General features: G+C 48.3%; 3 protein-coding genes across 7 annotated transcripts in view; all 3 read left to right on the top strand.

Moving 5' to 3' along the window:
* Positions 1 to 329: 329 nt before the first annotated feature.
* LOC308460115 (uncharacterized protein) lies at positions 330 to 13600 on the top strand (the record flags this gene model as incomplete). The annotated part of the gene is made up of 6 exons (XM_080976102.1): positions 330 to 1375; positions 6877 to 7031; positions 7984 to 8853; positions 9987 to 9990; positions 11939 to 12005; positions 13523 to 13600. Exons 2-6 carry the CDS (start codon positions 6899 to 6901, stop codon positions 13598 to 13600), a joined length of 1152 nt encoding a protein of 383 aa, XP_080832228.1. The 5' UTR covers positions 330 to 1375; positions 6877 to 6898.
* On the top strand, positions 1922 to 25359 carry LOC308459789 (uncharacterized protein). 5 transcript variants are annotated; one of them, XM_080975482.1, is made up of 3 exons: positions 1922 to 2589; positions 21220 to 21401; positions 22308 to 25359. In XM_080975482.1, exons 2-3 carry the CDS (start codon positions 21242 to 21244, stop codon positions 24263 to 24265), a joined length of 2118 nt encoding a protein of 705 aa, XP_080831608.1. In that variant the 5' UTR covers positions 1922 to 2589; positions 21220 to 21241; the 3' UTR covers positions 24266 to 25359. The 5 variants fall into 5 exon arrangements, with proteins under 5 accessions (XP_080831608.1, XP_080831607.1, XP_080831609.1 ...); XM_080975481.1 differs by lacking the exon at positions 1922 to 2589 and adding an exon at positions 16237 to 16929; XM_080975483.1 differs by lacking the exon at positions 1922 to 2589 and adding an exon at positions 17183 to 17266.
* Positions 13885 to 26222, top strand: part of LOC308459763 (uncharacterized protein) — a 125594-nt gene continuing 113256 nt past the window's right edge. Inside the window, exon 1 of the mRNA XM_080975385.1 lies at positions 13885 to 14981. The gene's annotated coding sequence lies outside the window, so the exon portion shown is untranslated. The remainder of the gene's footprint in view (positions 14982 to 26222) is intronic.

Genomic DNA, 26222 nt, shown 5'->3' with positions numbered 1-26222 from the left:
GAGGGGGCAACTCCCATCTCTTGCGGGGGCGCAATTAGTGCCAGCACCGTCCGTTAAGAGTTTGGGTGTAATCTTCGATACCTCCCTCTCTATGGAGGCACAGATTACAGCTATAACAAAGGCGGCATTTTTTCATCTCCGCCAAGCTAAGCAGTTGGCTCCTTACCTCTCTCGCCCTGACTTCGCCACTGTGATCCACGCGACGGTCACCTCCAGACTGGATTATTGTAACTCGCTCTACGTGGGGCTGCCCTTGAGACTGACCCAGCCAGATGGGCGGGGTATAAATAAATAATAATAATAATAATAATAATGCAGCTCTGGCACCCTACACAGTCATTTTAAATTATCCTAAACCCTAAGAGTTTAAAATAGATAGGTAATTGACAGACGTAGATGATATATAGATATCGGTATCGGGAAGCTGCCAGATGCCCCCCTTGTTTGGGCCTGTGATGGACAGCAGAGCCAGGCCAGTCAGTGGATTCAGTCCCTCAGAAATCCCACCAGGAGGCTGCTGGAGCCTCGCTCTGATTGGCTCCCAAGCCAGCGGGGGCGGAGCCAGCACTTTTGGCGGGAAAATGAAAGGCGCCTTTTCTGAGGGAGGGAGAAAGGGGGAGAGGGATGGTCTGAGGGGAGACCTTGGAGGGGAAGGTGGGGAGGAGAATCTGCCTGGAGGGCCTGGGGAGAGGAGTCAGGCGGGAGTTCAAGGGGAGAAGCTATGGGGAGGCAGGCAGAAGCGGAGTCTCCTTCCATTGGGGGGGGGAGATATTTGAGGAGAAGAAGACCCCCCCCCCAAGCCCAGAACAAGGGGACCCCCTGGGCCTGTGACTGGGAATCCCTCTGGAGGGGCTGAGAGAGGGGGGAGCGGAGGGAAAGGGCCCCTCGCTCAAGAACCCCCCAAGTGGGAATCCGCCAGGGAAGGGGGGCTGCGTCCAGAGCCTTGAATGGTGAGTGACACCTGTCACACCTCAGTCAAGGAACCAGAGGGAAGAAGGGGCAGAAATGGAGTTCAACATTGGACCGTCATGTCTGGAAAGCGGAACATCTGCCTGAAGTGGAGCAACGGCTTTTTGGCAAATGGAGCTGGAGAATAATATTAATAATAATAAATTTTTATTTATACCCCGCCCTCCCCAGCCAGGGTGGCTAACAACCAATAATAAAAACAAGTTGATAAAAATAAAATTTAAAAGATTAAGATTTTCACAGGAGGAGAAAGGAAAAAGAAAGAAATCAAATCCCGCAGGGCCCTGGTCTCATGAGAAAAGCTGCGCATGGACTTCTGCGTTTAATTCCGTGACTTCCTCAAAGTTGAAGCAATAAGTTGACTTCTGCCTGAAAGAACCCGTCTCCTGACACCAGCTTTTTCTTGGTAAATAAAACTTTTCTTCTTTGTTCAGCTTCGGCTCTAAATCACCAAGTTTTCCCTCACATAAGAGAGGCTGTGGTCAATGGCAGAAATTCATTTAATGGGCAAACCATGAGGTGGATCCACTATATTTCATTGGGGGCCGTTAGCAGGGACATAATGCAACTTAATTAGTTGGAGGCTTGTGGTGGGATCTGCTAGAGGGCCATCATAAAATGATCAGAAACAGTTGTAGGGTTGGAATGCATTCATAACAAATACAGTAGGTTAAGAATCAACATTTATGTTTTGGGATAATAATATCACCTAGACATTAGATAAGTATATATGGAATTGGAATTGTTAACTCTTATAATGATATAGTAGTTGTTGTTGTTGTTATTATTATTATTATTAATGTTGTTAAATTACACTGATCTTTTAAAAAGGAAAAATAGTTTGAAAATAATAATATTTTCAAACTGTAGGTTGGATCCCAAAGGACATCTAGTCCCACCCCCTGCAATGCTACCCAGCAACTTCCCCCCCCCCCCAGAAGTTTCCCCCGCTAGCCCCTTCCTCTCCCTGCAAGGAAAGAAGCTGCACCTGCTGAGTTTCTGCCTTCCCCCCAGTGTTGCAAGGGGAGTAAATACGACAAAGGGGGCAATCTCCCCGCCTCCTCCTCGAATTGTCGAGTTGGAAGGGACCTCAAGGGTCATCCAGTCCAACCCCCTGCAAGCCAGGAATCTTTTGCCTCACGTGGGGCTCGAACCCACGACCCTGGGATCCAGAGTCTCCTGCTTTACCAACGGAGCCATTTGCTCCAAAGGGACAGGTGTCGCTCTCAAGTACCCTCCTAATATTGCAACAGACTTTCAGTCTGCTCGTGAGCAGGTGAAGAAGACGGAGAATTTTAGTTTATTATTTATACCCCACCCATCTGGGGCCGGGGTACGAGGCTGCTGCCTCGATGGCCTCTGAGCCGAGAATCACAGAGAACTCTGCACATGCCCTGGACCATCCGATTCGGGGAGGGAGGGAGAGCAGAGAGTGGGCTGTGCTCAGCTTGCGAAGGGTTCTACAGAGCTGGGATCCTAGAGAGCACAGGAAGTAGAGACAGCAGGGGGCAGGTCCTCCAGAGCAGATTCCTCTCCCCCCCCCCCCCCCGTGGCCAGTCTCTTCCGGCATCTCTGGTCTCCTCCACGAGCTGCCTCGGTTTCCCTTCTGGGAATAATCCGGTGAGTCTCCTCTCTCTTCCCCCTTGGGGTGCCTGGGGGAGAAGGGGGTCCCAGAGCTGCAGGGGTGGGTGGTCTGCTTCTGAATTGCAGGGGGAGACCCCCCAAGTCTGGGAAAAGAGGGTCCTGCTCCCAGGGAGGGGGTGAGGTCTGCAGCTCTGCTCTTCCTTTGCATCCAGGCGCTGCTTCCTCTTTGGGAGGGAGGGAGGGGTCGGGGGTAAGGGCATGCCCAGAATCCCCCTTGCAATGGGGGAGCCCCTGCCAGGCCCTCCTTTGCTCCTGGCAGAGCCTTTCCCCCTGCCAGATCCTCCTCCAGATCAGCTCAGGTCTCTCTGGGAGGGGCCTGGGGGGGAGGGCATGCCCAGAATCCCCCTTGCAATGGGGGAGCCCCTGCCAGGCCCTCCTTTGCTCCCGGCAGAGCCTTTCCCCTTGCCAGATCCTCCTCCAGATCAGCTCAGGTCTCTCTGGGAGGGGTCGGGGGGGGAGGGCATGCCCAGAATCCCCCTTGCAATGGGGGAGCCCCTGCCAGGCCCCCCTTTGCTCCTGGCAGAGCCTTTCCCCCTGCCAGATCCTCCTCCAGATCAGCTCAGGTCTCTCTGGGGGGGAGGGCATGCCCAGAATCCCCCTTGCAATGGGGGAGCCCCTGCCAGGCCCCCCTTTGCTCCTGGCAGAGCCTTTCCCCCTGCCAGATCCTCCTCCAGATCAGCTCAGGTCTCTCTGGGGGGGAGGGCATGCCCAGAATCCCCCTTGCAATGGGGGAGCCCCTGCCAGGCCCTCCTTTGCTCCCGGCAGAGCCTTTCCCCTTGCCAGATCCTCCTCCAGATCAGCTCAGGTCTCTCTGGGCAGGTGCTTCTCCTGGGGCTCCTTCTGGGCCGCTGCTCTCCGTGGAGAAGAGGAGAGGATGCAAAGCCGCTTTAAGGACTCCAAGGTCTTGTCCTGAAGGGGATGAGGCAATGCAAGGGGGAGAGGGAGAGGGCTTTGGGTGGAGGTTGTGACATTAACATATATGAGAGTGTGCTGGAGGGGAAATAGTTAAATAGGTTGCACAGACAGGACCCAGGGGGGTGGAGTCAGTGGGTTTATAAAACCAGTTCTGGGAGGAGTTGGTTGGGAGTTGTTGGTGGGTAGTTGGTGGGTTTTCGTGGGTTGGCTGGTTGGGAAAGACAGTTGGTAATAGAGAGACAGTTAGGACTGTAGGTTCTTGAGTGTGGGGAGGTAGAAGAGATAGAGAGAGGAACATAAGATTAAGAAAGTAAAGAGCAACAACGTTTGGAATGCTGTAAAAGTTTTGTTTGTGTCTGAAATAAAATACACTCTTCTTTATTAATTGAAAAGCTGACTGAGACTGAAGTGATTTTACCAGGCAGGACCTAGAATCATAGAATCATAGAATCATAGAGTTGGAAGAGACCACAAGGGCCATCGAGTCCAACCCCCTGCCAAGCAGGAAACACCATCAGAGCATTCCTGACATATGGTTGTCAAGCCTCTGCTTAAAGACCTCCAAAGAAGGAGACTCCACCACACTCCTTGGCAGCAAATTCCACTGTCGAACAGCTCTTACTGTCAGGAAGTTCTTCCTAATGTTTAGGTGGAATCTTCTTTCTTGTAGTTTGGATCCATTGCTCCGTGTCCACTTCTCTGGAGCAGCAGAAAACAACCTTTCTCCCTCCTCCATATGACATCCTTTTATATATTTGAACATGGCTATCATATCACCCCTTAACCTCCTCTTCTCCAGGCTAAACATGCCCAGCTCCCTTAGCCGTTCCTCATAAGGCATCGTTTCCAGACCTTTGACCATTTTGGTTGCCCTCCTTTGGACACGTTCCAGTTTGTCAGTGTCCTTCTTGAACTGTGGTGCCCAGAACTGGACACAGTACTCCAGGTGAGGTCTGACCAGAGCAGAATACAGTGGCACTATTACTTCCCTTGATCTAGATGCTATACTCCTATTGATGCAGCCCAGAATTGCATTGGCTTTTTTAGCTGCCGCATCACACTGTTGGCTCATGTCAAGTTTGTGGTCAACCAAGACTCCTAGATCCTTTTCACATGTACTGCTCTCAAGCCAGGTGTCACCCATCTCGTATTTGTGCCTCTCATTTTTTTTGCCCAAGTGCAATACTTTACATTTTTCCCTGTTAAAATTCATCTTGTTTGTTTTGGCCCAGTTCTCTAATCTGTCAAGGTCGTTTTGAAGTGTGATTCTGTCCTCTGGGGTGTTAGCCACCCCTCCCAGTTTGGTGTCATCTGCAAATTTGATCAGGATGCCCTTGAGTCCATCATCCAAGTCGTTGATAAAGATGTTGAATAAGACTGGGCCCAAGACAGAACCCTGTGGCACCCCACTAGTCACTCTTCTCCAGGATGAAGAGGAACCATTGATGAGCACCCTTTGGGTTCGGTCAGTCAGCCAGTTGCAAATCCACTGAGTGGTAGCATAGTCAAGACCGCATTTTACCATGTTCTTTTCAAGAATATCATGGGGCACCTTGTCGAATGCCTTTCTGAAATCAAGGTAGGCTACATCCACTGCATTCCCTTCATCTACCAGGCTTGTAATTCTGTCAAAAAACGAGATCAGGTTAGTCTGACATGACTTATCTTCTTCCTTTGGATCCTGGCGCTGCTTCCTTTTTAGGGAGGGAGCTTTGGGTCAAGGAAAACTGGGCATGCAAAGAAACCCCCTTCAGATTGAGGGATAAGTCAGATTTGTTAACAGAGGCTGTAGCCAGACGGGAACATTTGCACATGGGAGGAGCACAGGGAGAAGAAAAGCTCTTCTGCATCTGCAGCAGCACAACTGGGCCACTTCCTCTGTCCCAGATGCAACAAAACATGTCTCTCCCCTATTCAAGCTAAACAAGTAGACGAACTAATGTGAAAGCAAATTTCAAATCTATCCTCAGGAAATGCTAAACAAGGATAAAAGACTCCTTCTCCCAACCTTATGAGGAGGGATTATCAGTCACTGGGTGGCTTGTACTATTAACAGAGGACATGGAACACATAAAATCCTTTTTGGCTGACTGTAATAAAATTCTAACCATCCTGATAGGTACTTGTAAAACCTTCTGGAAGAATCTAGCAGAGCATCTGTGGGTTTTGATAAACAAGAAATGGAAATTGGTGCAGTCTCAAAAGAGGCTAGTTCTTTCAAGCTACCCTCAGCCTTTGGGAATCTTGTCACAAGAGGAGTGTAAAGCTCACCTCTGGAGTTTATAAAGGGTATACATGCCTGGTGTTCTTAAGAACACTACAGATTTAGGACATGTGGAAGATCTATACTTTGATGGCTTCCATGCCAGGGTGGGGGCCACATTTTGAGACTGGAGACTTGCAAAGGTTGTGTATAAACACAGACAATATCCAAGGAGGAGTGGTGTATTCGTCTCATGATATTTCAGAAATGTGGCATCACCAGCTCCTCTGCTTCCACATACAGATTTGGTCCCTAGGCAACCCCTGACAGAGGCAAATAGGGCCACAACTTTGGGGAAAATAATTCCTGCGTCCAGTCAGCGCTTCCCCTGTGCAGCTCTGCTTTGGGGCTTGAGGCTGACCTGGCAGGGAGCAGAGTAGCAGCGGTCCTGCGTCCGTGTGAGATGAGGGATAAATCAAGTCCAAAGACAGTCCGGTTCTTATCTCTAGAAGCGTTTATTTACAAAGCAGTAAATCCATCAGAACTTTCCGGCATCTTTCCCGTGCTCCAAAAGCACACACTGCCTCTCTGCAGCTGAGCTGCGTCTCAGGCAGAATCGAAAGCACTTCTGAACAGCGACACAGGCTCTGACTCACTTGTCTGCGTCAAGCTCCTCCCAGATACAGGACACCACGGAGTTTTAATGCTGTCAGTTCCAAACTCCACAACAACATCTGCCTGGCTTGCAGTGAGAGAGCTCAAAGAGTGTGAACTGGGCTCTCCATTCAAAGCACTTAGCATGAGGGCACCCCCATGCAATAGCTATTTTCTGCCCATGCTCTGGGGTTGCAGTTTTCAGGATTGGGGACAGGGCGCCACTGGTTTTGCCACCAAGTTCTGTCCATAAGCCTCACTGAGTTCAATGGGATCTACTCTCTGGTCACTACTGTGCAGACCATGCCAGCCTTAGGAAGTGGGGTGAGGAGCAAACAGGCGAAATTGGAACCACTGGAGATGTTTAGGAAAAGGGTTTCTGTTGGGAAGGGGCTGCCCCATTTGTGCTTCTCCAGGGGCAGGAGAATATCTAGGGCAGGAGAATCCCTGCAGGGCCTCTGAGGTTCCCTTTGCTTCTTCCTCTCTCCCAGGCTCCCCGACTCATCAGGAAGGATGAAAGAGACGGATCCTGCAAAGCTAGCAAGGATGGAAGGGGGAAGATGGACGGCTGACCCGGTCAGGTTGTCTCCCGCATCCCTCCCCACAACCTCTGAGTGTTCCCTCTCAGGGACCTCCGAGAGATCTGGTGAGTTCCAGGAGAGTGGAGATGCAGACGTGGATGGATGGAGCCGGATATTGGAGCTTGTTCAGCTTGGGGGTGAGGGGAGGCAGACAGGCAGATGGAGATGGAGAAGGGGAGCACCTTTTCAGGCTCCTCCACCTGCCTGCCTGAACCTCCGCTGTTTGGATTCTGTCTGGGATTCTAACATTCCCACTGTGAACCTTGAATGGAGGGATATCAACTCTTTCCTCTCTGAGTGTTCTCCATCTAGTTATGCCTTTTTAAACAAGGACCAGACTTGACTGAAGCTCCAGGCCTTCTTCAATATTGGCTTCAGAGCTTTTAGGGAAGTTGAAATAACTTCTGTGAGGTCTGTTTTGGCTCTGTCTGCATTAGACTGACCTCAGAGATGAAGTGGATTCCAGGATTGAGCCAAACAAAATCTATCCCAGATTAAAGCCAAGCAGTATGTCAGTTAATACCAGTCAACAAAGGCAGTGAAAACTATAGTAAGGCCTCACACCTAACTCTCTCCAGTTCTTCCTCTGTCACAAGCATTTATTAACTTTGTTCAATAATGGATGTGAACCATGTCGCCTTCGCTCTGAGTGGGCTTTGGGTCCAGGACAGCGATGCAGAGTTTGCATGACTTACACTAACATGGCAGTGCATTGCTGGGGGAGGGGTCAGGATTTGATGCTTCTGTGTGATCTGCACCCCTGTCACAGTATGCTGGCAGTGTGGCCCCACTGGTTTCAAGAGAGTCAGGTGACCCGCAGGCGTGCGTAAATCCTGGGGGGGGGGGTCAAACATGCCACACATCAACAATGACATTAAGTTAGACTTCAAGGATGTCCGCTTGAGGCTGGAACAGAGCACTCTCAAGTCTCACAGTCAGGTGGGGGGGGGACTTTGTTCAATATTCTGGAGGACCATTTCTTTTTGAGGTTCTAATTAGCTTTTCTCTTCATTGCAGATGGTGATGAATTGGAAGGGAAGAACAAGGGGGACCAGAACAGAATCCACATAGCAGAGAAGTCATATAAATATTCAGAGTGTGGAGAGAACATCCGTCAGAGCTCCCAGTCCACCTCCCGTCAAAGAAAGAGCTTCGTTAGGAGGAATAGCTTCACTTCACACGAAGGAACAAAGAGTAGGGAGAAATTGTATCAGTGCAGAGAATGTGGAAAGAGCTTCACTCGGAAGGATGGTCTCACTTCCCATCATAGAATTCATACAGGGGAGAAACCATATCAGTGTATGGAATGCGGAAAGAGCTTCACTCACAGAGCTGGACTCGTGTCCCATGAAAGATTCCATACAGGGGAGAAACCATATGAGTGCTTGGAGTGTGGAAAGAGGTTCAGCTGGAAGACAAAGCTCACTTACCACCAAATGATTCACACAGGGGAGAATCCCTATCCATGCTTGGAATGTGGAAAGAGCTTCACTCGGAAGGACAGTCTCACTTCCCATCATAGAATTCATACAGGGGAGAAACCCTATGAGTGCTTGGAATGTGGAAAAAGCTTCATTCGGAAGGATGTTTTCACTTTCCATCAAAGAAGTCATACAGGGGAGAAACCCTATCAGTGCTTCGAATGTGGGAAGAGCTTCAGTCAAGGCTCCCATCTCACTTCCCATCAAAGAATTCATACAGGGGAGAAACCCTATCAGTGCTTGGAATGTGGGATGAGGTTCAGTCGGAAGGATGGTCTCACTTCCCATCAAAGAATTCATACAGGGGAGAAACCCTATCAGTGCTTGGAATGTGGGATGAGGTTCAATCGGAAGGATGGTCTCACTTCCCATCAGTGCTTCGAATGTGGGAAGAGCTTCGGTCAAAGTGCATCTCTCACTTCCCATCGAAGAATTCATACAGGGGAGAAACCCTATCAGTGCTTCGAATGTGGGAAGAGCTTCAGTCGGAGCACCAGTCTCACTTCCCATCAAAGAATTCATACAGGGGAGAAACCCTATCAGTGCTTCGAATGTGGAAAGAGCTTCAGTCGGAGCACCAATCTCACTTCCCATCAAAGAATTCATACAGGGGAGAAACCCTATCAGTGCTTTGAATGTGGGAAGAGCTTCAGTCAGGGGATCTATCTCACTTCCCATCAAAGAATTCACACTGAGGGACAACCAAAAAGGAAAAAAGGAAAAATTATTAAACAACCCTTACAAAACACAAGTGTATAAAAAAGAGAAGGGGGGAGAATAACTAAAAATACCCTTTATCACCTTTGTATCATATATATCATATCATTTATCAACCCATAGAAAGGCAGGCTCCCCCAGCTCTCCCCTGGGTGCCCCCCTCTTTTCCCCGTCTCCCACCCTGAGAGATCCTTCCCTGCATACCTTGCAGGCCCCTCCCCCCTCTTCCTGTTTTTGTTGTTGTTGTTTAGTCGTTTAGTCATGTCGGACTCTTCATGACCCCATGGACCAGAGCACACCAGGCACCTCTGTCTTCCACTGCCTCTCGCAGTTTGGTCAAAGTCATGCTGGTAGCTTCGAGAAACAGGTATCTTCCTGTTTTAGATAATTTTTAAACCTTTATTATACCGAAATTTTAAAAATACATATAATATAAAACATTACATTCAAACATTACAGATTATGAATACACAAAAAGTATAAATGAAAGAAAAGAGAGAGAAAAAGTAGAAGAATAGAAAATGATGTTATTTACGATAAAGAAAAGCCTTCCGACTATACTCATTGTACTATTTTGAACTTTTTTAGTTTCCTAAATCTTCGCCCCCACACACCTCACATTCTCCTTTTTGGTTCTAGTTTTCTCCAATATTTCCTTATATTAAAGGACTCATTCGATATACTGTTGTTACCTGCTCTGAGCCCGGCTTCGGCTGGGTTGGGCAGGATATAAATAAAATATTATTATTATCTGCCATAAAGCTTTTGTTATCACAGTAATCTTTAAGATATTCTTTGATTACTTTCCATTCTTTTTTACAGATAGGTAGCCGTGTTGGTCTGCCATAGTCAAAATAAAAAAATTCCTTCCAGTAGCACCTTAAAGATCAACTAAGTTAGTTCTTGGTATGAGCTTTCGTGTGCATACACACTTCTTCAGAAGTGTGCATGTATCTGAAGAAGTGTGCATGCACACGAAACTAACTAACTTAGTTGGTCTTTAAGGTGCTACTGGAAGGAATTTTTTTTATTTTTCCATTCTTTATTACCATCTTGTATTTCCTCTTACTGCTCTGGTGCTGCTGCTGCTGCTGCTGCTAATAATAATAATAATAATAATAATAATAATTTATTATTTATACCCCGCCCATCTGGCTGGGTTTCCCCAGCCACTCTGGGCGGCTTCCAACAAAACACTAAAATACAGTAACCTATTAAACATTAAAAGCTTTCCTAAAGAGGGCTGCCTTCAGATGTCTTCTAAAAGTTTGGTAGTTATTTTTCTCTTTGACATCTGGTGGGAGGGTGTTCCACAGGGCGGTTGCCACTACCAAGAAGGCCCTCTGCCTGGTTCCCTGTAACTTAGCTTCTCGCAGTGAGAGAACCACCAGAAGGCCCTTGGAGCTGGACCTCAGTGTCCGGGCAGAACGATGGAGGTAGAGATGCTCCTTCAGGTATCCTGGGCCGAGACCGTTTAGGGCTTTAAAGGTCAGCACCAACACTTTGAATTGTGCTCGGAAACGTACTTGGAGCCAGTGTAGGTCTTTCAAGACTGGTGTTATGTGGTCTCGGCAGCCGCTCCCAGTCACCAGTCTAGCTGCTGCACTGTGGATTAGTTGTAGTTTCCGGGTCACCTTCAAAGGTAGCCCCACATAGAGCGCATTGCAGTAGTCCAAGCGAGAGATAACCAGAGCATGCACCACTCTGGCGAGACAGTCTGCGGGCAGGGAGGGTCTCATCCTGCGTACCAGATGGAGCTGATAAACAGCTGCCCTGGACACAGAATTGACCTGCTCCTCCATGGACAGCTGTGCGTCCAGAATGACTCCCAGGCTGCGCAGCTGGTCCTTCAGGGGCACAGTTACCCCATTCAGGATCAGGGAGTCTTCCACACCCACCTGCCTCCTGTCCCCCCAAAACAGTACTTCTGTCTTTTCAGGATTCAACCTCAATCTGTTAGCCGCCATCCATCCTCCAACCACCTCCAGGCACTCACACAGGAACTTCACCGCCTTCACTGCTTCCGATTTGAAAGAGAGGTAGAGCTGGGTATCATCCGCTTACTGATGAACACCCAGCTCAAACCCCCTGATGATCTCTCCCAGCGGCTGCATGTAGATGTTGAAAAGCATGGGGGAGAGGACAGAACCCTGAGGTATCCCACAAGTGAGAGCCCAGAGGTCTGAACACTCATCCCCCCCCCACCACTTTCTGAACACGGCCCTGAACTGTAAGTATGCTGGCAATTTGGTTTGCCATTTGAGTTTTGAGGGGATGGTTTTGCTTTCCCAACTTTTCGCAATTAGAATCCTGGCAGCAGTTGTGGCATATATAAATAATGGTCTATTTGACTTCTTGATTTCCGTTGTCATGATTCCTAACAAAAAAGTCTCCTGTCTCTTGGAACGCGTGAATACTGGAAAACTGTCCTCCTCCTATGTGTGTCCTCCTTCATTCAAAATAAAGGAATCTTAATATAAAACATGGGGCTCAGGCCAGCAGCCAGTGGCAGAGCAGTCAAGCTCCCTCACACGCTGCGGACAAAAAGCCGAAAAGGCCGCAACGTGCCCAACCGAGCATGCCAAAAATGCGGCCTAGCCTGGCGGAGGGGCCAAATCTCTCCCCCGCCCCCCATCCAGGCAAAGCAAAGAAGGCCGGCTACTTGCCTCAATCCAGCCGCCTGGACACGCTCCTGATATTGATCCTGATCCTGGAAGGAAGAACAGCAAAAGAGGCTTGAGCAACGGAGTCATCCTCTTTTCTTTTGGCCTTAGGCCCACCCCCGGCCGGCCGGCCATTGTCCTCCGTGGCCAAGGGCAGGTCAAAGCCCGGATCAAGCAGGTAGGTGGCACCCGCCCAGGTAAGCCCCGCTCAGTGCTGCAAACCCCGCCCACCTGTGGGGAAGGGAGGGTGGATATTCTGGGATATGGTGCAAAAGTTTTAAAAGTTAATGTCGCCCCATGCTCAGAGTTCATACTGCTATTTGAACCTGTTGCGCAACAATAAAGGATCTAAGTCTACTGACTGCTGTTTTGCTCCAAATTACTTGGCTGGAATTTCCAACTTTTACTGACCACATGGACCAGTGGGGGACTTGTACCCCAACGAGCTGGGCTGCTGAGTAGTCTCTCAACCCAGAGTTTTCTTTCACAGAGGCCATATAAAGTTCCTTTCCCCATTTGTCAGGAGCCTGATCTCCATTTGGGGTTCCTCCTTCCGCACCCCAAGGTTCCTCCAAGGCCTTGGGAAAGGAAACTGATGCAGGCTCTGGTTGCTGCCCAGGGCCCTGCAGGGGATTCAGGCTGGGGGGGGGGGCTGTCTCTTCCTCTGGCCATTGCAGCCCCCAGGAAGCCTTGGAAGAAAGGCAGGAGACCCTCAGCAGACAACAGCCAAGCTTGTTTCTTCTCCAAAATGGCTTCCTCTTCTGAAGCCGCTTGCCTGGCCTCTTCCAATGGAGAGGCCTCCTCTGTTGGGCAAACATGGTGAGGAAAGAGGCTGCCCTGTGGAGGCAAAGCCATCATGGCAGGAAGGCTGCTGTGGATACCCCGTGAGTGCTGACACCCAAAGGTGCCACCCTCCTTCAGCCAGGAGGAGAAACCCCAAGACCGTGGGACCCATGTGGCCCATAGGGGAGCCATGGCATCTCTGGGAGCGGCTGGGGCCTCCAGAAGATACAACATGGTGTTCCTGCCTATTTCAGAAAAGGGCGGGAAATGCCATCTCCTAGCACTGCTGCCTCTGTGGGCTCCTCCTGGCCATGGAGGGGGGGATCCAGCTGACCCCCAAACAATGGGGGAAAGAGGAACAGGGAGAGAATGAAGGAGAAATGAAGAAGAAGCTGGGAGGGGGAGCAGCCAAGACTCAGGAGGAAAACTCCCTCAGGAAAGTGGGTGAAGATTCAGATGTCTCTGTGAAAAGAGTCACAGCACTGCACGGGCAAAGACCCCCCCAGGTCGTGCTGGAAAGAGGGAGTGCGCATTCCAGTTCACATTCCTTTAGTTGTAACACCAGCAGGGAAAGGCGCCTCTGAGGGAGTATTCCCACTTGTCATGTCCAACATCTGCTTTGTCTCATCTGTAGTGTCTCCAGCAACTCAGGTTGTGAGACATGAAACAACTCAGGTTGTCAAGATCAACCATTCCCCGAAGGGACGCCCTTCTTTTGGGTGTCGGTTGAAACCTTTTGCAAGCAGAGGTTGAAACAGAACCTCAGTCTTTGAAGGCAGGCATGGTCGCTTCTTTTCTCCAACGCCTTCCACCATGAGAGGAACGCAATGGGGTTGTGAGGGGGGGAGAGAGACGAGAGACCCCCCTGCCGCCCCCTTGTCTGAGAGCCCTCCTTTCTGCTCCCCTCACAAGAGGGTCCCCGTTGTGTCTCTGAGGGGCAAGAGAGGAGGAGCCCCTCCCCCCGCTGCTTCCTCCCCTCAGCGGCTCTGAGGGAAACGACTTTTCCCGCCTTTTCCCAACTGCCCGCCTTTCGAAATCTGAGCCTCGCCTCAGTTTTAGGCGCCAAGGAGGCCGGTTCCTGGCAGGCCAGGCTGCAGTATCCCTGGGCTCCCTCGTTTATCGGGGGATTTCTTCTAATTCGCCCTCATTTCTCTTCCTTTCTCTCGCTTTTCAAGCTTCTCTCTCTCTAGAAAGGCTGTATAAACAATCCCTTCGCCACTGCCTGCATCCCTCCCAGCATTTAGAAGTCCGACTTCTTTTCATTTGCTGCGTATAATCCTAACACCAGGACATATATTCCTTCCTGGCAATGTCTTTTTTCGATTTATCTGAAGGTATAAATTACTGGCCTCAAGCTTTACTGATTAACCATTTTCCATGGGTCCTTTTTACGTGGGTCTCCTGCAAGCTTATTAAATCTCATTCCTGCTTTCTTAATACATGTGTTATCTTACGCCTTTCAGATTTCAAATTTAGTCCATCACATTCCAGGTTAGAAATTTATAAGCCATATTTTAGAAACCCGAGTCTTTCTTTTCGCAAAGAAAACAATGAAGGAAGGTGAGGACAGGTGACCTCACCTAGGCCCGAAGTCACCCCCCCCCCAGCAGGCTCAAAGCTTCTCAAAGCTTTTCAAAATCATTTTCTCAGCAGCTAAGCATCAGAAACATTCCGCTTGCTGTAACTACAAAGATTACAACAAGGTAGAGAACAGAGCCCATTGTCTTCTCAGGCCTTTCTCAGAACCACATTGCAACTTGCTTTCTCTCCGGGAACCATGCCAAAGCACAAGAATGAAACAACTGGAACACACTGAAACCCCCTCACCCCCTTTCCTGCCAAGAGTCCACAATAGTCCCAAGACAGCTTTCTGTTCATGCTCAGAGGAACCTCAACATGGGGCAGGACTCCTGAGGGAGGAGAAAGGAGGAGGGAACTGGAAAGGGGTATATATGATTGTGCACATGATTGTGAACTCATGCATGCTTTTTGTGACTTATCACACTTGCTCCTTCTACCAGTTCATGGATGGTAGAAATAAAAGCCTTTTCTCCGAAACTATTCCTTGAGTGTCTGTTGACTCCCACTTCCCTTTCCCAGGCGCAATATTTTTCCCACCCGAGGGCAAAGCCTCATAAGGCTACATTTCTTGGTGCGTTGGCCGGGAAAAACAGATTCCCTGAGGATAAGGGATGTGGGTTCAAGGCGTCCCTGCGGTGAACAGCTCGGTTCGTGTCAGCAGTTCCAGTGCACATCCTGCCAAGTTCGTGGGAGGAATTGCCACCCGTTCCTGAGTGGACACACTGCAAGGACCGGAGAAAAAGCAACGGCCGAAAGAAGGGACCTCGAGGAACAAGGTAGGCTCCACAGGGTATAGGTGGGAGCAAAGAGAGTTTAATCAGCTCCACCAGCAGGGTAGAAGAAGTGCCACTGGTTTTGCCCAGAAGCAGCAGTAAAGGGGGCTCTTGGGCCCCAGTCGAAGTCGTGAAGCGCTGCCGGTTGGTTTTGGTAAAAAAGGGGGATTTGGGGAGGTGCATGGGTTTTTCTGAATGTGCATGTGGGGACACTCCAGTGAATGTTTTGAGTGTGTGAGACGTTGAAAGCAACGTCTGGCCTGTGACTGAGTGAAAAAATAACGTTAGGAGGAGGGAGTGTCCCAGTATCCCAAGTGTCCAAGTGTTCCAGGGTCATGGAGAAAAAGCAGTAAAACAACTCCCACGACCCCCCTGCAATGTTTCCTGAAGAAAAAAAAACCTGATGAAAAATAGACTCCAACACTTATGTGAAGTTCCTGACCGTCCCCCATGGCTTAGGAAAAGCAGAACTGTGATTACCCGTGCCGTGCCAAACTGTGCCCAGTATGGCAGCAAGTACAAGTTAGCAAAAAACTAACTGAGGGAGGAGGGAACTGGAAAGGGGTATATATGCTTGTGCACATGACTGTGAACTTCATGCATGCTTTTTGTGACTTACCACACTTGCTCCTTCTACCAGTTCATGGATGGTAGAAATAAAAAGCCTATTCTCCAAAACTATTCCTTGAGTGTCTGTTGACTCCCACTTCCCTTTCCCAGGCGCAATATTTTTCCCACCCGAGGGCAAAGCCTCATAAGGCTACAACAGCACAAGTCCAGCCCCCATAATTCCGACTTGCTCTTCTTCATGAGATTCCACCTGTGCAGGATCTCCCAGCTCCTTCTAATTCTTCCTCCAGAATTCCTCCGCTTTCAGAATCATAACTGTCAACTTTTCCCTTTTCTTGCGAGGAATCCTATTCGGAATAAGGGAATTTCCCTTAAAAAAGGGAAACGTTGGCAGCCATGTTCAGAATCCACACACACGTTTCTTTCTTGGCTTTCCAAGTGAAGCAGATCCCTTCAGGAAACTCCCAGCAAAAGGGTCCCTATTGCATCACCTGCAGTTACACGCAGGGGTTTGTGAACCCTTGTATGTGTGAATGCACTTATCCCTGTGCATCTATAAGAGCACGGCATTAATTTCGTAAGATCCGCACACTGATCCCATCACTTTTGGAAGCACTGCTGTGCAGCCCCACCCAAGGCTGGCTTACTCAGAAGTAAGTCCTACTCTCCGATGCAGGCACACATGGTCATTTCTTTTCTCTTCCACATGTGTCCCCCCCCCCCCCTTGAGTCTCCCCCACCCAAAGGATCGCGTGTGCGTTTAATTCCTTGCATGGGACACTTTCTCCTCTATTTTTCCTGGGATGAAAAGCGGCTGCAGAAGCAGGAAAATCCGCTTGGCGGGGGGAAGAGATCATTTTCGGGGGGGGGGGGGAATCTCCTGGCCGGGAAGCCACCCCCTCCTTCCTCCCCCCCCCTCGCTGAGCTGGGGGGTTTTCCCCCGGGGGGTGTCTTGATGGAGCCATCTCTGAGCCCAAGACACCTCCTGCCACCGCGCAGACTTCCGCCTCTTCTCCATCGCAGCCTTTCCTTGGGATCCTGGAGCCTCTATTTTGGGGGAGGGGCAGAGCCAAGGTAACCCCCCCCCATGGCCACCCCTGTCTCCCTTGCTGTTGGTCTGCTTCGATGTGGGCTCCTTGGGGCAGAGTCCTTGGCCCAGAGGGAGGGAAGGGGGCAGCCCCTGGAGCGCAGGCGCAGAAGCAGGAAAAACTGCAGCCAGGGACAGGGAGGGGAGGATTTGGTGCCCTCGGCTTTGCAAGGGTTAAAAGGAGCGGAGCTGGATTCCTAGAGAGGACAGGAAGTGAGGGGGGCGCAGGTCCTCCCTGCCAAGTTCCCTTCCTGCCAGCCGAGAGGAGGCTGCTGCTTTCTTCTCTCGCCTTGGCCAAAGCTTCCTGGGTGAGTCTCCTCTCTCTTCCCCCTGAGGGTGCCGTGGGGAGAAGGGGGTCCCAGGGGGCAGGGAGGGGCATGGGGGTCCCTGCTCAGTGGGGGGAGACCCCCAAGTCATGGCAGAAGGCAAAGGAGACGCAGCAGCGACGGGGGGAAATGGCAGGCGTCGCCCCAGGAGTTGGGCGGAGAGGGGCGGAGAGGAGGAGGCTGGACAAGGGGCAGAAAGGGGGGAGAAGGGCCGAAAGAAGCCGGGGAAGGAAGGTGGGGCGCCCGGGGGGGAGGGAGGCGCTCCCGCCTAGCCTGGAGGTCATCAAGTACCTTTGGCTGCTTCGTTCCTGTGCTTCAGGTAGAGTTGCACCTTTGGTTGGGCAAAATACAGGTGGGGGGCGGCGGAGTGTAACTGGGGGGCTACAGATTCCTTGACCTGGTGCAGAAACCCCTTCAAAGCAATCTGTTCTTGTTGTTGAGTCGTGTCCGCCTCTTCGTGACCCCCTGGACCAGAGGACGCCAGGCCCTCCTGTCTTCCACTGCCTCCCGCAGTTTGGTCAAACTCATGCTGGTAGCTTCAAGAACACTGTCCCACCATCTCGTCCTCTGCTGTCCCCTTCTCCTTGTGCCCTCCATCTTTCCCAGCATCAGGGTCTTTTCCAGGGAGGCTTCTCTTCTAATGAGGGGGCCTGAGTCTTGGCGCCTCAGCTTCAGGATCTGTCCTTCCAGTGAGCACTCAGGGCTGATTTCCTTCAGAATGGAAAGGTTGGATCTTCTTGCAGTCCATGGGACTCTGCATCATAATTCAAATGCAATGTAATGCAATCCATTGCAATGATCCAATGGAAGCTCACAGTCACTGCAAACATTCCAGCAACAATATTGACAGGAAATCCTCCTGACCTGCTGGATTTCTGCCTGCCAGAATGATGTAGAAACCCAGCCCAAAAAGTGGGGAGGGGGGATGGTGGGAGAGAGCAACAAAGCCTGCTTCTCTTCCTCATAGATTGGCATACCCCAGGGCACCGAGGTCCCTTTGGTTCCCCCATGAAATATTTGAGGCCCCCACCCCGTTAATGGGCATTGCCATTCAACTGGTGTGTGCACGCTGCATCTTGTGATCAGTTTTGCAGGGTGGGGCTTACTTGGGTCCATGGGCGTCCGATGGGGAGAATTAAATCCTTAATTAAATGAGATTCTGCCCCTTAACATAAATCCTGGCTATGCCCGATGCCTACTCCCTCCTAATATTTTATTCAAGTTGGCACCCCTGATTGACTGTAGCTGTTCACTGCTGCTATTATTATTGTTGTTGTTGTTATTGTTAAATTTGTATCCTGCCCTTCATCCAAAGTTTACAGGGCGATTCACAACATAAACATGCAAAATTAGAACACCAAACGCATAATGAAACAAAGGCAAAGGCAATGATATCTCCTCCCACAAACATATTGAAAAGGCCATAGAATGCTAACCAGCCAAAGACCCAGTTATAGAAAAAGGTTTTTGCCTGGCACCTCAAGATGTCAGGAAGGGTCCAGGTGTGCCTCCCTTGGGAGACCTTCCCCCAAATGGGGAACCACTGCAGAAAAGGAGAAGGCACACAGAGGAGAGGCTGGATGGCCATCAGTCAGGGATGGTCTAGTTGAGATTGCTGCATTGCCCCAGGGGGTTGGCTAGATGACCCTCAGGGGTCCCTTCCTACTCTGCAACTCTCTGGCGCAGGTTTGTGAAGATTTTTAGGTACAAGTTGGATGCGGGGGGTGCATAGGATTGTAGCCCATCTTATGCTCCGTCGGCTCAGGAATAAGTCCCGCTGATCATGATGAGACTCCCAGGCTGTGCAGTCCTGCTTTTTAAATAAATGTTTTCCTTTTCAGATAATACAGAGCATGGTGAAATCCCAATAAATAGTGCCTTTGCTAGACTCTTTTCAGGCACCTGCTAAAAGCAGTCTTGTTTAGGCAAGCTTACTCAGATGCTTGGGAAGCTGAAGGAATTTTAATCTGTTTTAATACTTTAGCTTTTGTATGTTTTAAAGTAGGGTTGTTAATTTTTCTTGATTTTACTGCTGTGATTTTTTCTTTTGTTTTATGTTTTGGTAAACAGTTTTGCAGGTTTTTAAAAATAAACTTTATTAAATAAACAATAAATATAAATAAAATAACAGAAGCCAAAACACAACCCATCCTGTAGATTTAAATATCTGTCCCCAGTGGCCTCCTTGTTATCAGAGGCCCAGAATCCACATTCCTTTGTAAGAAAATATGAAATAAAGTCAAAACAAAATCAACGGGGGGGGGGGGAGTTACAAGAAATTTTCCGCACCAGCTAACACCTGACCTTGCTATGCCACTGCATGGGGGCATGCAAAGAAACCCCCTTCAGATTGAGGGATAAGTCACATTTCTGAACAGAGGCTGTAGCCAGACGGGAACATTTGCACATGGGAGGAGCACAGGGAGAAGAAAAGCCCTTCTGCATCTGCAGCAGCACAACTGGGCCACTTCCTCTGTCCCAGATGCAACAAAACATGTCTCTCCCCTATTCAGGCTAAACAAGTAGACAAACTAATGTGAAAGCAGATTTATCCTCAGGAAATGCTAAACAAGGATAAAAGACTCCTTCTCCCAACCTTATGAGGAGGGATTATCAGTCATTGGGTGGCTTGTACTATTAACAGAGGACATGGAACACATAAAATCCTTTTTGGCTATCTGTAATAAAATTCTAACCATCTTGAAAGGTACTTGTAAAACCTTCTGGAAAAATCTAGCAGAGCGTCTGTGAGTTTTGATAAAAAAAGAAATGGAAATTGGTGCAGTCTCAAAATAGGCTAGTTCTTTCAAGCTACCCTCAGCCTTTGGGAATCTTGTCACAAGAGGAGTGTAAAGCTCACCTCTGGAGTTTATAAAGGGTATACATGCCTGGTGTTCTTAAGAACACTACAGATTTAGGACATGTGGAAGATCTATACTTTGATGGCTTCCATGCCAGGGTGGGGGCCACATTTTGAGACTGAAGTTTTGCGAAGGTTGTGTATAAACACAGACAATATCTAAGGAGGAGTGGTGTTTTCGTCTCATGATATTTCAGAAATGTGGCATCACCAGCTCCTCTGCTTCCACATACAGATTTGGTCCCCAGGCAACCCCTGACAGAGGCAAATAGGGCCACAACATCTGCCTGGCTTGCAGTGAGAGAGCTCAAAGAGTGTGAACTGGGCTCTCCATTCAAAGCACCTAGCATGGGGGCACCCACATGTAATAGCTACTTGTCTACTTTCTGCCCATGCTCTGGGGTTGCAGTTTTCAGGATTGGGGACAGGGCGCCACTGGTTTTGCCACCAAGTTCTGTCCAAAAGCCCCACTGAGTTCAGTGGGATATCTGAGAGAGTATAGGCCCATACCCCAGAACGAACCTAAGGATTAGGTTGTTCATAAGAAGAGGAGGGAGTGAAGGGAGAGGGAAGGGTTAATCTCAATTATATCAGGACCCAAGCTAACTGCTGCAGTTGTGGTTAAGCAGCTAGCAGCAGCTGTGGTTAAAACCACAATTGCTTCAGCTATGTAGGCCAGAAGCTGTTTCCTGCTTCATGCTTCCTGCTTCAGTAATGCAAGAGAAGAAGAACACACATACAAGGGAGGGAGGGGAGCTTAGCTAGCCATATAGCCATATGCCATATAAGGTAATAAGTTGTAACCTTGCCAGCTGATTGGGGAAACGAATGTATGCTCCCAGGTATAAGAATGCTTGCTGAACACAGTATACGGGCCACCAGTCTTTGGAAGATATTCCACTGGCTGCCTCTGCGCCGATCTCAATAAAACTCTTTTCTCCGAAGAAGTTGCTTCCCTGGTGCTTTTGTTCTCTCCTCGGTCCTGGGCAAGCGGGCAAATGAATCCCCTGTAAGCTAAGGCTTCATTGTCAACCTACGTATACAAGCTGACGTGGTTGGAAGGAGGGAGAGGGTGCCTGGAGGGTATATATACTGCATGTAACTTGTCATTTCTTTGGACTTGCTGTGGACTCACCACGCAAGTGCCTTCTGCTATCCGGAGAGCAGAATAAACTCTTTCTTTGAACCAACTCAGTGTCATTTTGACTTCCTTCCTCCTGTCACGGAGCAACGCAGACCCAATCGGTGAACTCCAATAAGGCTACAGTGGAACCACTGGAGATGTTTAGGAAAAGGGCTTGTGTTGGGAAGGGGCTGCCCCATTTGTGCTTCTTCAGGGGCAGGAGAATATCTAGGGCAGGAGAATCCCTGCAGGGCCTCTGAGGTTCCCTTTGCTTCTTCCTCTCTCCCAGGCTCCTCGACTCCTTAGGAAGGATGAAAGAGACGGATCCTGCAAAGCTAGCGAGGATGGAAGGGGGAAGATGGACGGTTGACCTGATCAGGTTGTCTCCCGCATCCCTCCCCACAACCTCTGAGCGTTCCCTCTCAGGGACCTCCAAGAGATCTGGTGACTTGGATGGATGGAGCTGGAGAGGTATTGGGGCTTGTTCAGCTTGGGGGTGAGGGGAGGCAGACATGCGGATGGAGATGGAGAAGGGGAGCACCTTTTCAGGCTCCTCCACCTGCCTGCCTGAACCTCCACTGTTTGGAGGGAGACCAACAGCGTCTGGGATTCTAACATCCCCACGGTGAACCCTGAATGGAGGGATATCAACTCTTTCCTCTGTGAATGTTCTCCATCTAGTCATGCCTTTTTAAACAAGGACCAGGCTTGTCTGAACCTCCAGGCCTTCTTCAATATTGGCTTCAGAGCTTTTAGGGAAGTTGAAATAACTTCTGTGAGGTCTGTTGTTTTGGCTCTGTCTGCATTAGACTGACCTCGGAGATGAAGTGGATTCCAGGATTGAGCCAAACAAAATCTATCCCAGATTAAAGCCAAGCAGTATGTCAGTTAATACCAATCAACAAAGGCAGTGAAAACTATAGTAAGGCCTCACACCTAACTCCAGTTCTTCCTCTGTCACAAGCATTTATTAACTTTGTTCAATAATGGATGTGAACCATGTCGCCTTCGCTCTGAGTGGGATTTGGGTCCAGGACAGCGCTGCAGAGTGACTTACACTAACATGGCAGTGCATTGCTGGGGGAGGGGGGGTCAGGTGTTGGATTTGATGCTTCTGTGTCATCTGTGCCCCGTCACGGTATGCTGGCAGTGTGGCCCCACCGGTTTCAAGAGAGTGAGGTGCCCCGCAGGTATGCAGAAATGCTGGGGGGGTCAAAGATGCCACACATCGACAATGACATTAAGTTAGACTCCAAGGATGTCTGCTTGAGGCTGAAACAGAGCACTCTCAAGTCTCGCGGGGGGGGGGGATTTTGTTCAATAATCTGGAGCACCATTTCTTTCCGAGGCTCCAATTAGCTTCTCTTTTCATTGCAGATGGTGAAGAACTGGAAGAGAAGAACAAGGGGGACCAGAACAGAATCCACATAGCAGAGAAGTCATATAAATATTCAGAGTGTGGAGAGAACATCCGTCAGAGCTCCCAGTCCACCTCCCATCAAAGAAAGAACTTCGTTAGGAGTGATAGCTTCACTTCACATGAAAGAACAAAGAGTAGGGAGAAATTGTATCAGTGCAGAGAATGTGGAAAGAGTTTCACTCGGAAGGGCAGTCTCGCTTCCCATCATAGAATTCATACAGGAGAGAAACCCTATAACTGCATGGAATGTGGAAAGAGCTTTAGTTACAGCCACCATTTCACTTCCCATCAAAGAATTCATACAGGGGAGAAACCCTATCATTGCTTGCAGTGTGGGAAGAGCTTCTATCGGAAGGATCATCTCACTTCCCATCAAAGAATTCATACGGGGGAGAAACCCTATCAGTGCTTCGAATGTGGAACGAGCTTCAGAAAAAGTTCCCATCTCAGTTCTCATCAAAGAATTCATACAGGGGAGAAACCCTATCAGTGCTTCGAATGTGGAAAGAGCTTCAAGGAGGGGGCAACGCTCTCTTCCCATCAAAGAATTCATACTGGAGACAAACCTTATAAGTGCACAGAATGTGAAAAAAGCTTCAGCCAGAAGGGTAGTCTCACTTCACATCAAAGGATTCATACAGGGGAGAAAACATATCAGTGTTTGGAATGTGGGAAGAGCTTCCGGACGGAGATTAAGCTCACAAGCCATCAAATAATTCATAGAGGGGAGAAACCTTTTCAATGCCATGAGTGTGGAAAGAGCTTTCGTATCCGGCTGAGTCTCACATTCCATCAAAGAATTCATACAGGGGAGAAACCCTATCAGTGCTTCGAATGTGGAAAGAGCTTTAGTCAAAGTGCACATCTCACTTCCCATCAAAGAATTCATACAGGGGAGAAACCCTATCAGTGCTTCGAATGTGGAAAGAGCTTCAGTCTCAGCCATAGTCTCACTTCCCATCAAAGAATTCATACAGGGGAGAAACCCTATCAGTGCTTGGAATGTGGAAAGAGCTTCAGGGATAGGTCAAAGCTCTCTTCCCATCAAAGAATTCATACAGGGGAGAAACCTTTTCAATGCCATGAGTGTGAAAAGAGCTTTCGTCACAGTTCCAGTCTCACTTCCCATCAAAGAATTCATACTGGGAAAAAACCCTATCAGTGCTTGGAATGTGGGATGAGGTTCAATCGGAAGGATGGTCTCACTTCTCATCAAAGAATTCACACAGGGGAGAAACCTTTTCAATGCCACGAGTGTGAAAAGAGCTTCAGTCAGAGCTCCAATCTCACTTCCCATCAAAGAATTCATACAGGGCAGAAACCATATCAGTGCTTGGAATGTGGAAAGAGCTTTCGTCAGAGAGGTGATCTCACTTCCCATCAAAGAATTCATACAGGGGAGAAACCCTTTCAATGCCTGGAATGTGGGAAAAGCTTCAGTCTCAGTCACAGTCTCACTTCACATCAAAGAATTCATACAGGGGAGAAACCATATCCATGCCTGGAATGTGGAAAGAGCTTCAGAAACAGTGCCCATTTCACAGTCCATCAAAGAATTCATACAGGGGAGAAACCATATAAATGCCTGGAATGTGGGAAGAGCTTCAGTCACAGGAAGACTCTCACTTTGCACCAAATAATTCATACAGGGGAGAAACCATATCAGTGCTTGGAATGTGGAAAGAGCTTCAGTCAAAGTGGAACGCTCTCTCACCATCAAAGAATTCATACAGGGGAGAAACCCTATCAGTGCTTGGACTGTGGAAAGAGCTTCAATCGGAAGGATGGTCTCAATTCCCATCAAAGAATTCATGCAGAGGGAAGACCAAAAAGGAAAAGTAATGAAGCAAAAATTATTAAACAACCCGTACAAAACACAGTTGAATGGGAAAGAGAAAGGGACGGGGGAGAATAACTAAAAATACCCTTTATCACATTTGTATCATATAACAGTAGAATGGGAAACACCAAAGATCTGTTCAAGAAAATTGGAGATATGAAAGGAACATTTCGTGCAAAAATTACCATAATAAAGGACAAAAGTGGTCCGGAGTTACAGTGAGGGAGGGGGGTGAGTATTTGACCCCCTGCTAAACTTGCCTGTTTGCCCTCTGATGGAGAAATAAGCCATCCTTCATTTTAATGGTATGTTTATTTGTAGCTGTGAGAGACAGAATAACAAGAAAAACCCCAGAAACCCAGAAGACAAAAGTCAGAGATTGATGTGCTGTGCATTATAATGAGTGAAATAAGTATTTGATCCCTTTGCAAAAGATGACTTCGTCCTTGGTGGCAAAACCCTTGTTGGCAATTACAGAGGTCAGACGTTTCTTGTAGGTGGCCACCAGGTTTGCACACGTCTCAGGAGGTATTTTGTCTCACTCCTCTTTGCAGATCCTCTCCAAGTCAGTAAGATTTCAAGGCTGATGTGTAGCTACTCGAACCTTCAGCTCCCTTCACAGATTTTTGATGGGATTAAGGTCTGGAGACTGGCTAGGCCACTCCAGGACCTTAATGTGCTGCTTCTTGAGCCATTCCTTTGTTGCCTTGGCTGTGTGTTTTGGGTAATTTCCATGCTGGAATACCTATCCTCGATCCATTTTCAATGCCCTGGTATGATTGATTGCTTCTGTCAACAGGTGTCTTTTGTACAGGTACTGTAACAACCTGGGATAACAGGTAAGATCTCTGCCTTACAGCAGGTGCTTCTAATCTCCGTTTATTACATACAGTGAAGATACCAGGTAGATTTGACATCTGGCTGGTTGATAGGGGATCAAATACTTATTTCACTCATTATAATGCACATCAATCTCTGACTTTTGTCTTCTGGGTTTCTGGGGATTTTCCTGTTGTTATTTTGTCTCTCACAGCTACAATAAACCTACCGTTAAAATTATGGACTCGTCATTTCTTCGTCAGAGGGCAGCGATGGATAATTTTGGGAATATATGCTCCCAATGAGAGGACACCTGAACTTTATAAAGGGGGGATATAAACTTTATAGGGAATATATATATATATATATATTTAATAATATTTTTTATTGCTTTTTTCCAGGTACAAATATATAGTCAGATAAATAACAGAAGCAACGGAACAAAGAAAAAGGAAAAGGAAAATTTTTTTAAAAAAATTCATCTTTCCAGAACATTTTTTCATAACCAACCGGACTTCCCCACATCTCCCTCACCCTGCATTCTTTACAATAAAGATATCAGCAAATTGTTACCTTGTTTCATGCGTTTTTTGTAATTTCAAATAATTATACTTTAAATTTAAAATACTTATCAAATTTCTTTTATCCTAAAATAGGCATAAGAATTACTTTAAATTTTGGTCCTTTCATAGTTATAACTTAGTTTCCCAAATCGTCAAATTTTATTGCTGAAGCTAGACTTTCCCAGCCATGCAAATTCTTAACATTCATATAACTTATGATGTTTTTGTAGATAGTCCTTAAATTTTTTCCAGTCCTCCTCCATTGTTTCTTCTCCCAGATCTCGGATTCTGCCAGTCATTTCAGCCAGTTCCATATAGTCCATCAATTGCATCTGCCACTCCTCCAGCGTGGGTAGATCTTGTATCTTCCAATGTTTGGCGATAAGAATTCTTGCTGCTGTAGTTGCATACATAAAGAAAGTTCTATCCTTCTTTAACACTTTCTGGCCAACAATGCCCAGAAGAAAGGCCTCTGGTTTCTTGGGAAAGGTATACTTAAATACCTTTTTTAACTCATTATAAATCATTTCCCAGAAGGCCTTCACTTTCGGGCAAGTCCACCAGAGGTGAAAGAATGTCCCTTCAGCCTCCTTACATTTCCAACATTTATTATCAGACAGGTGATATATCTTTGCAAGCTTGACTGGGGT

The sequence above is a fragment of the Podarcis pityusensis genome (genome assembly GCF_964106645.2).
Source record: "Podarcis pityusensis genome assembly, chromosome: 12".
NCBI lineage: Eukaryota > Metazoa > Chordata > Lepidosauria > Squamata > Lacertidae > Podarcis > Podarcis pityusensis.
Note: the sequence above shows the minus strand (reverse complement) of the source record. Positions and strands in the feature narration are given on the sequence as shown.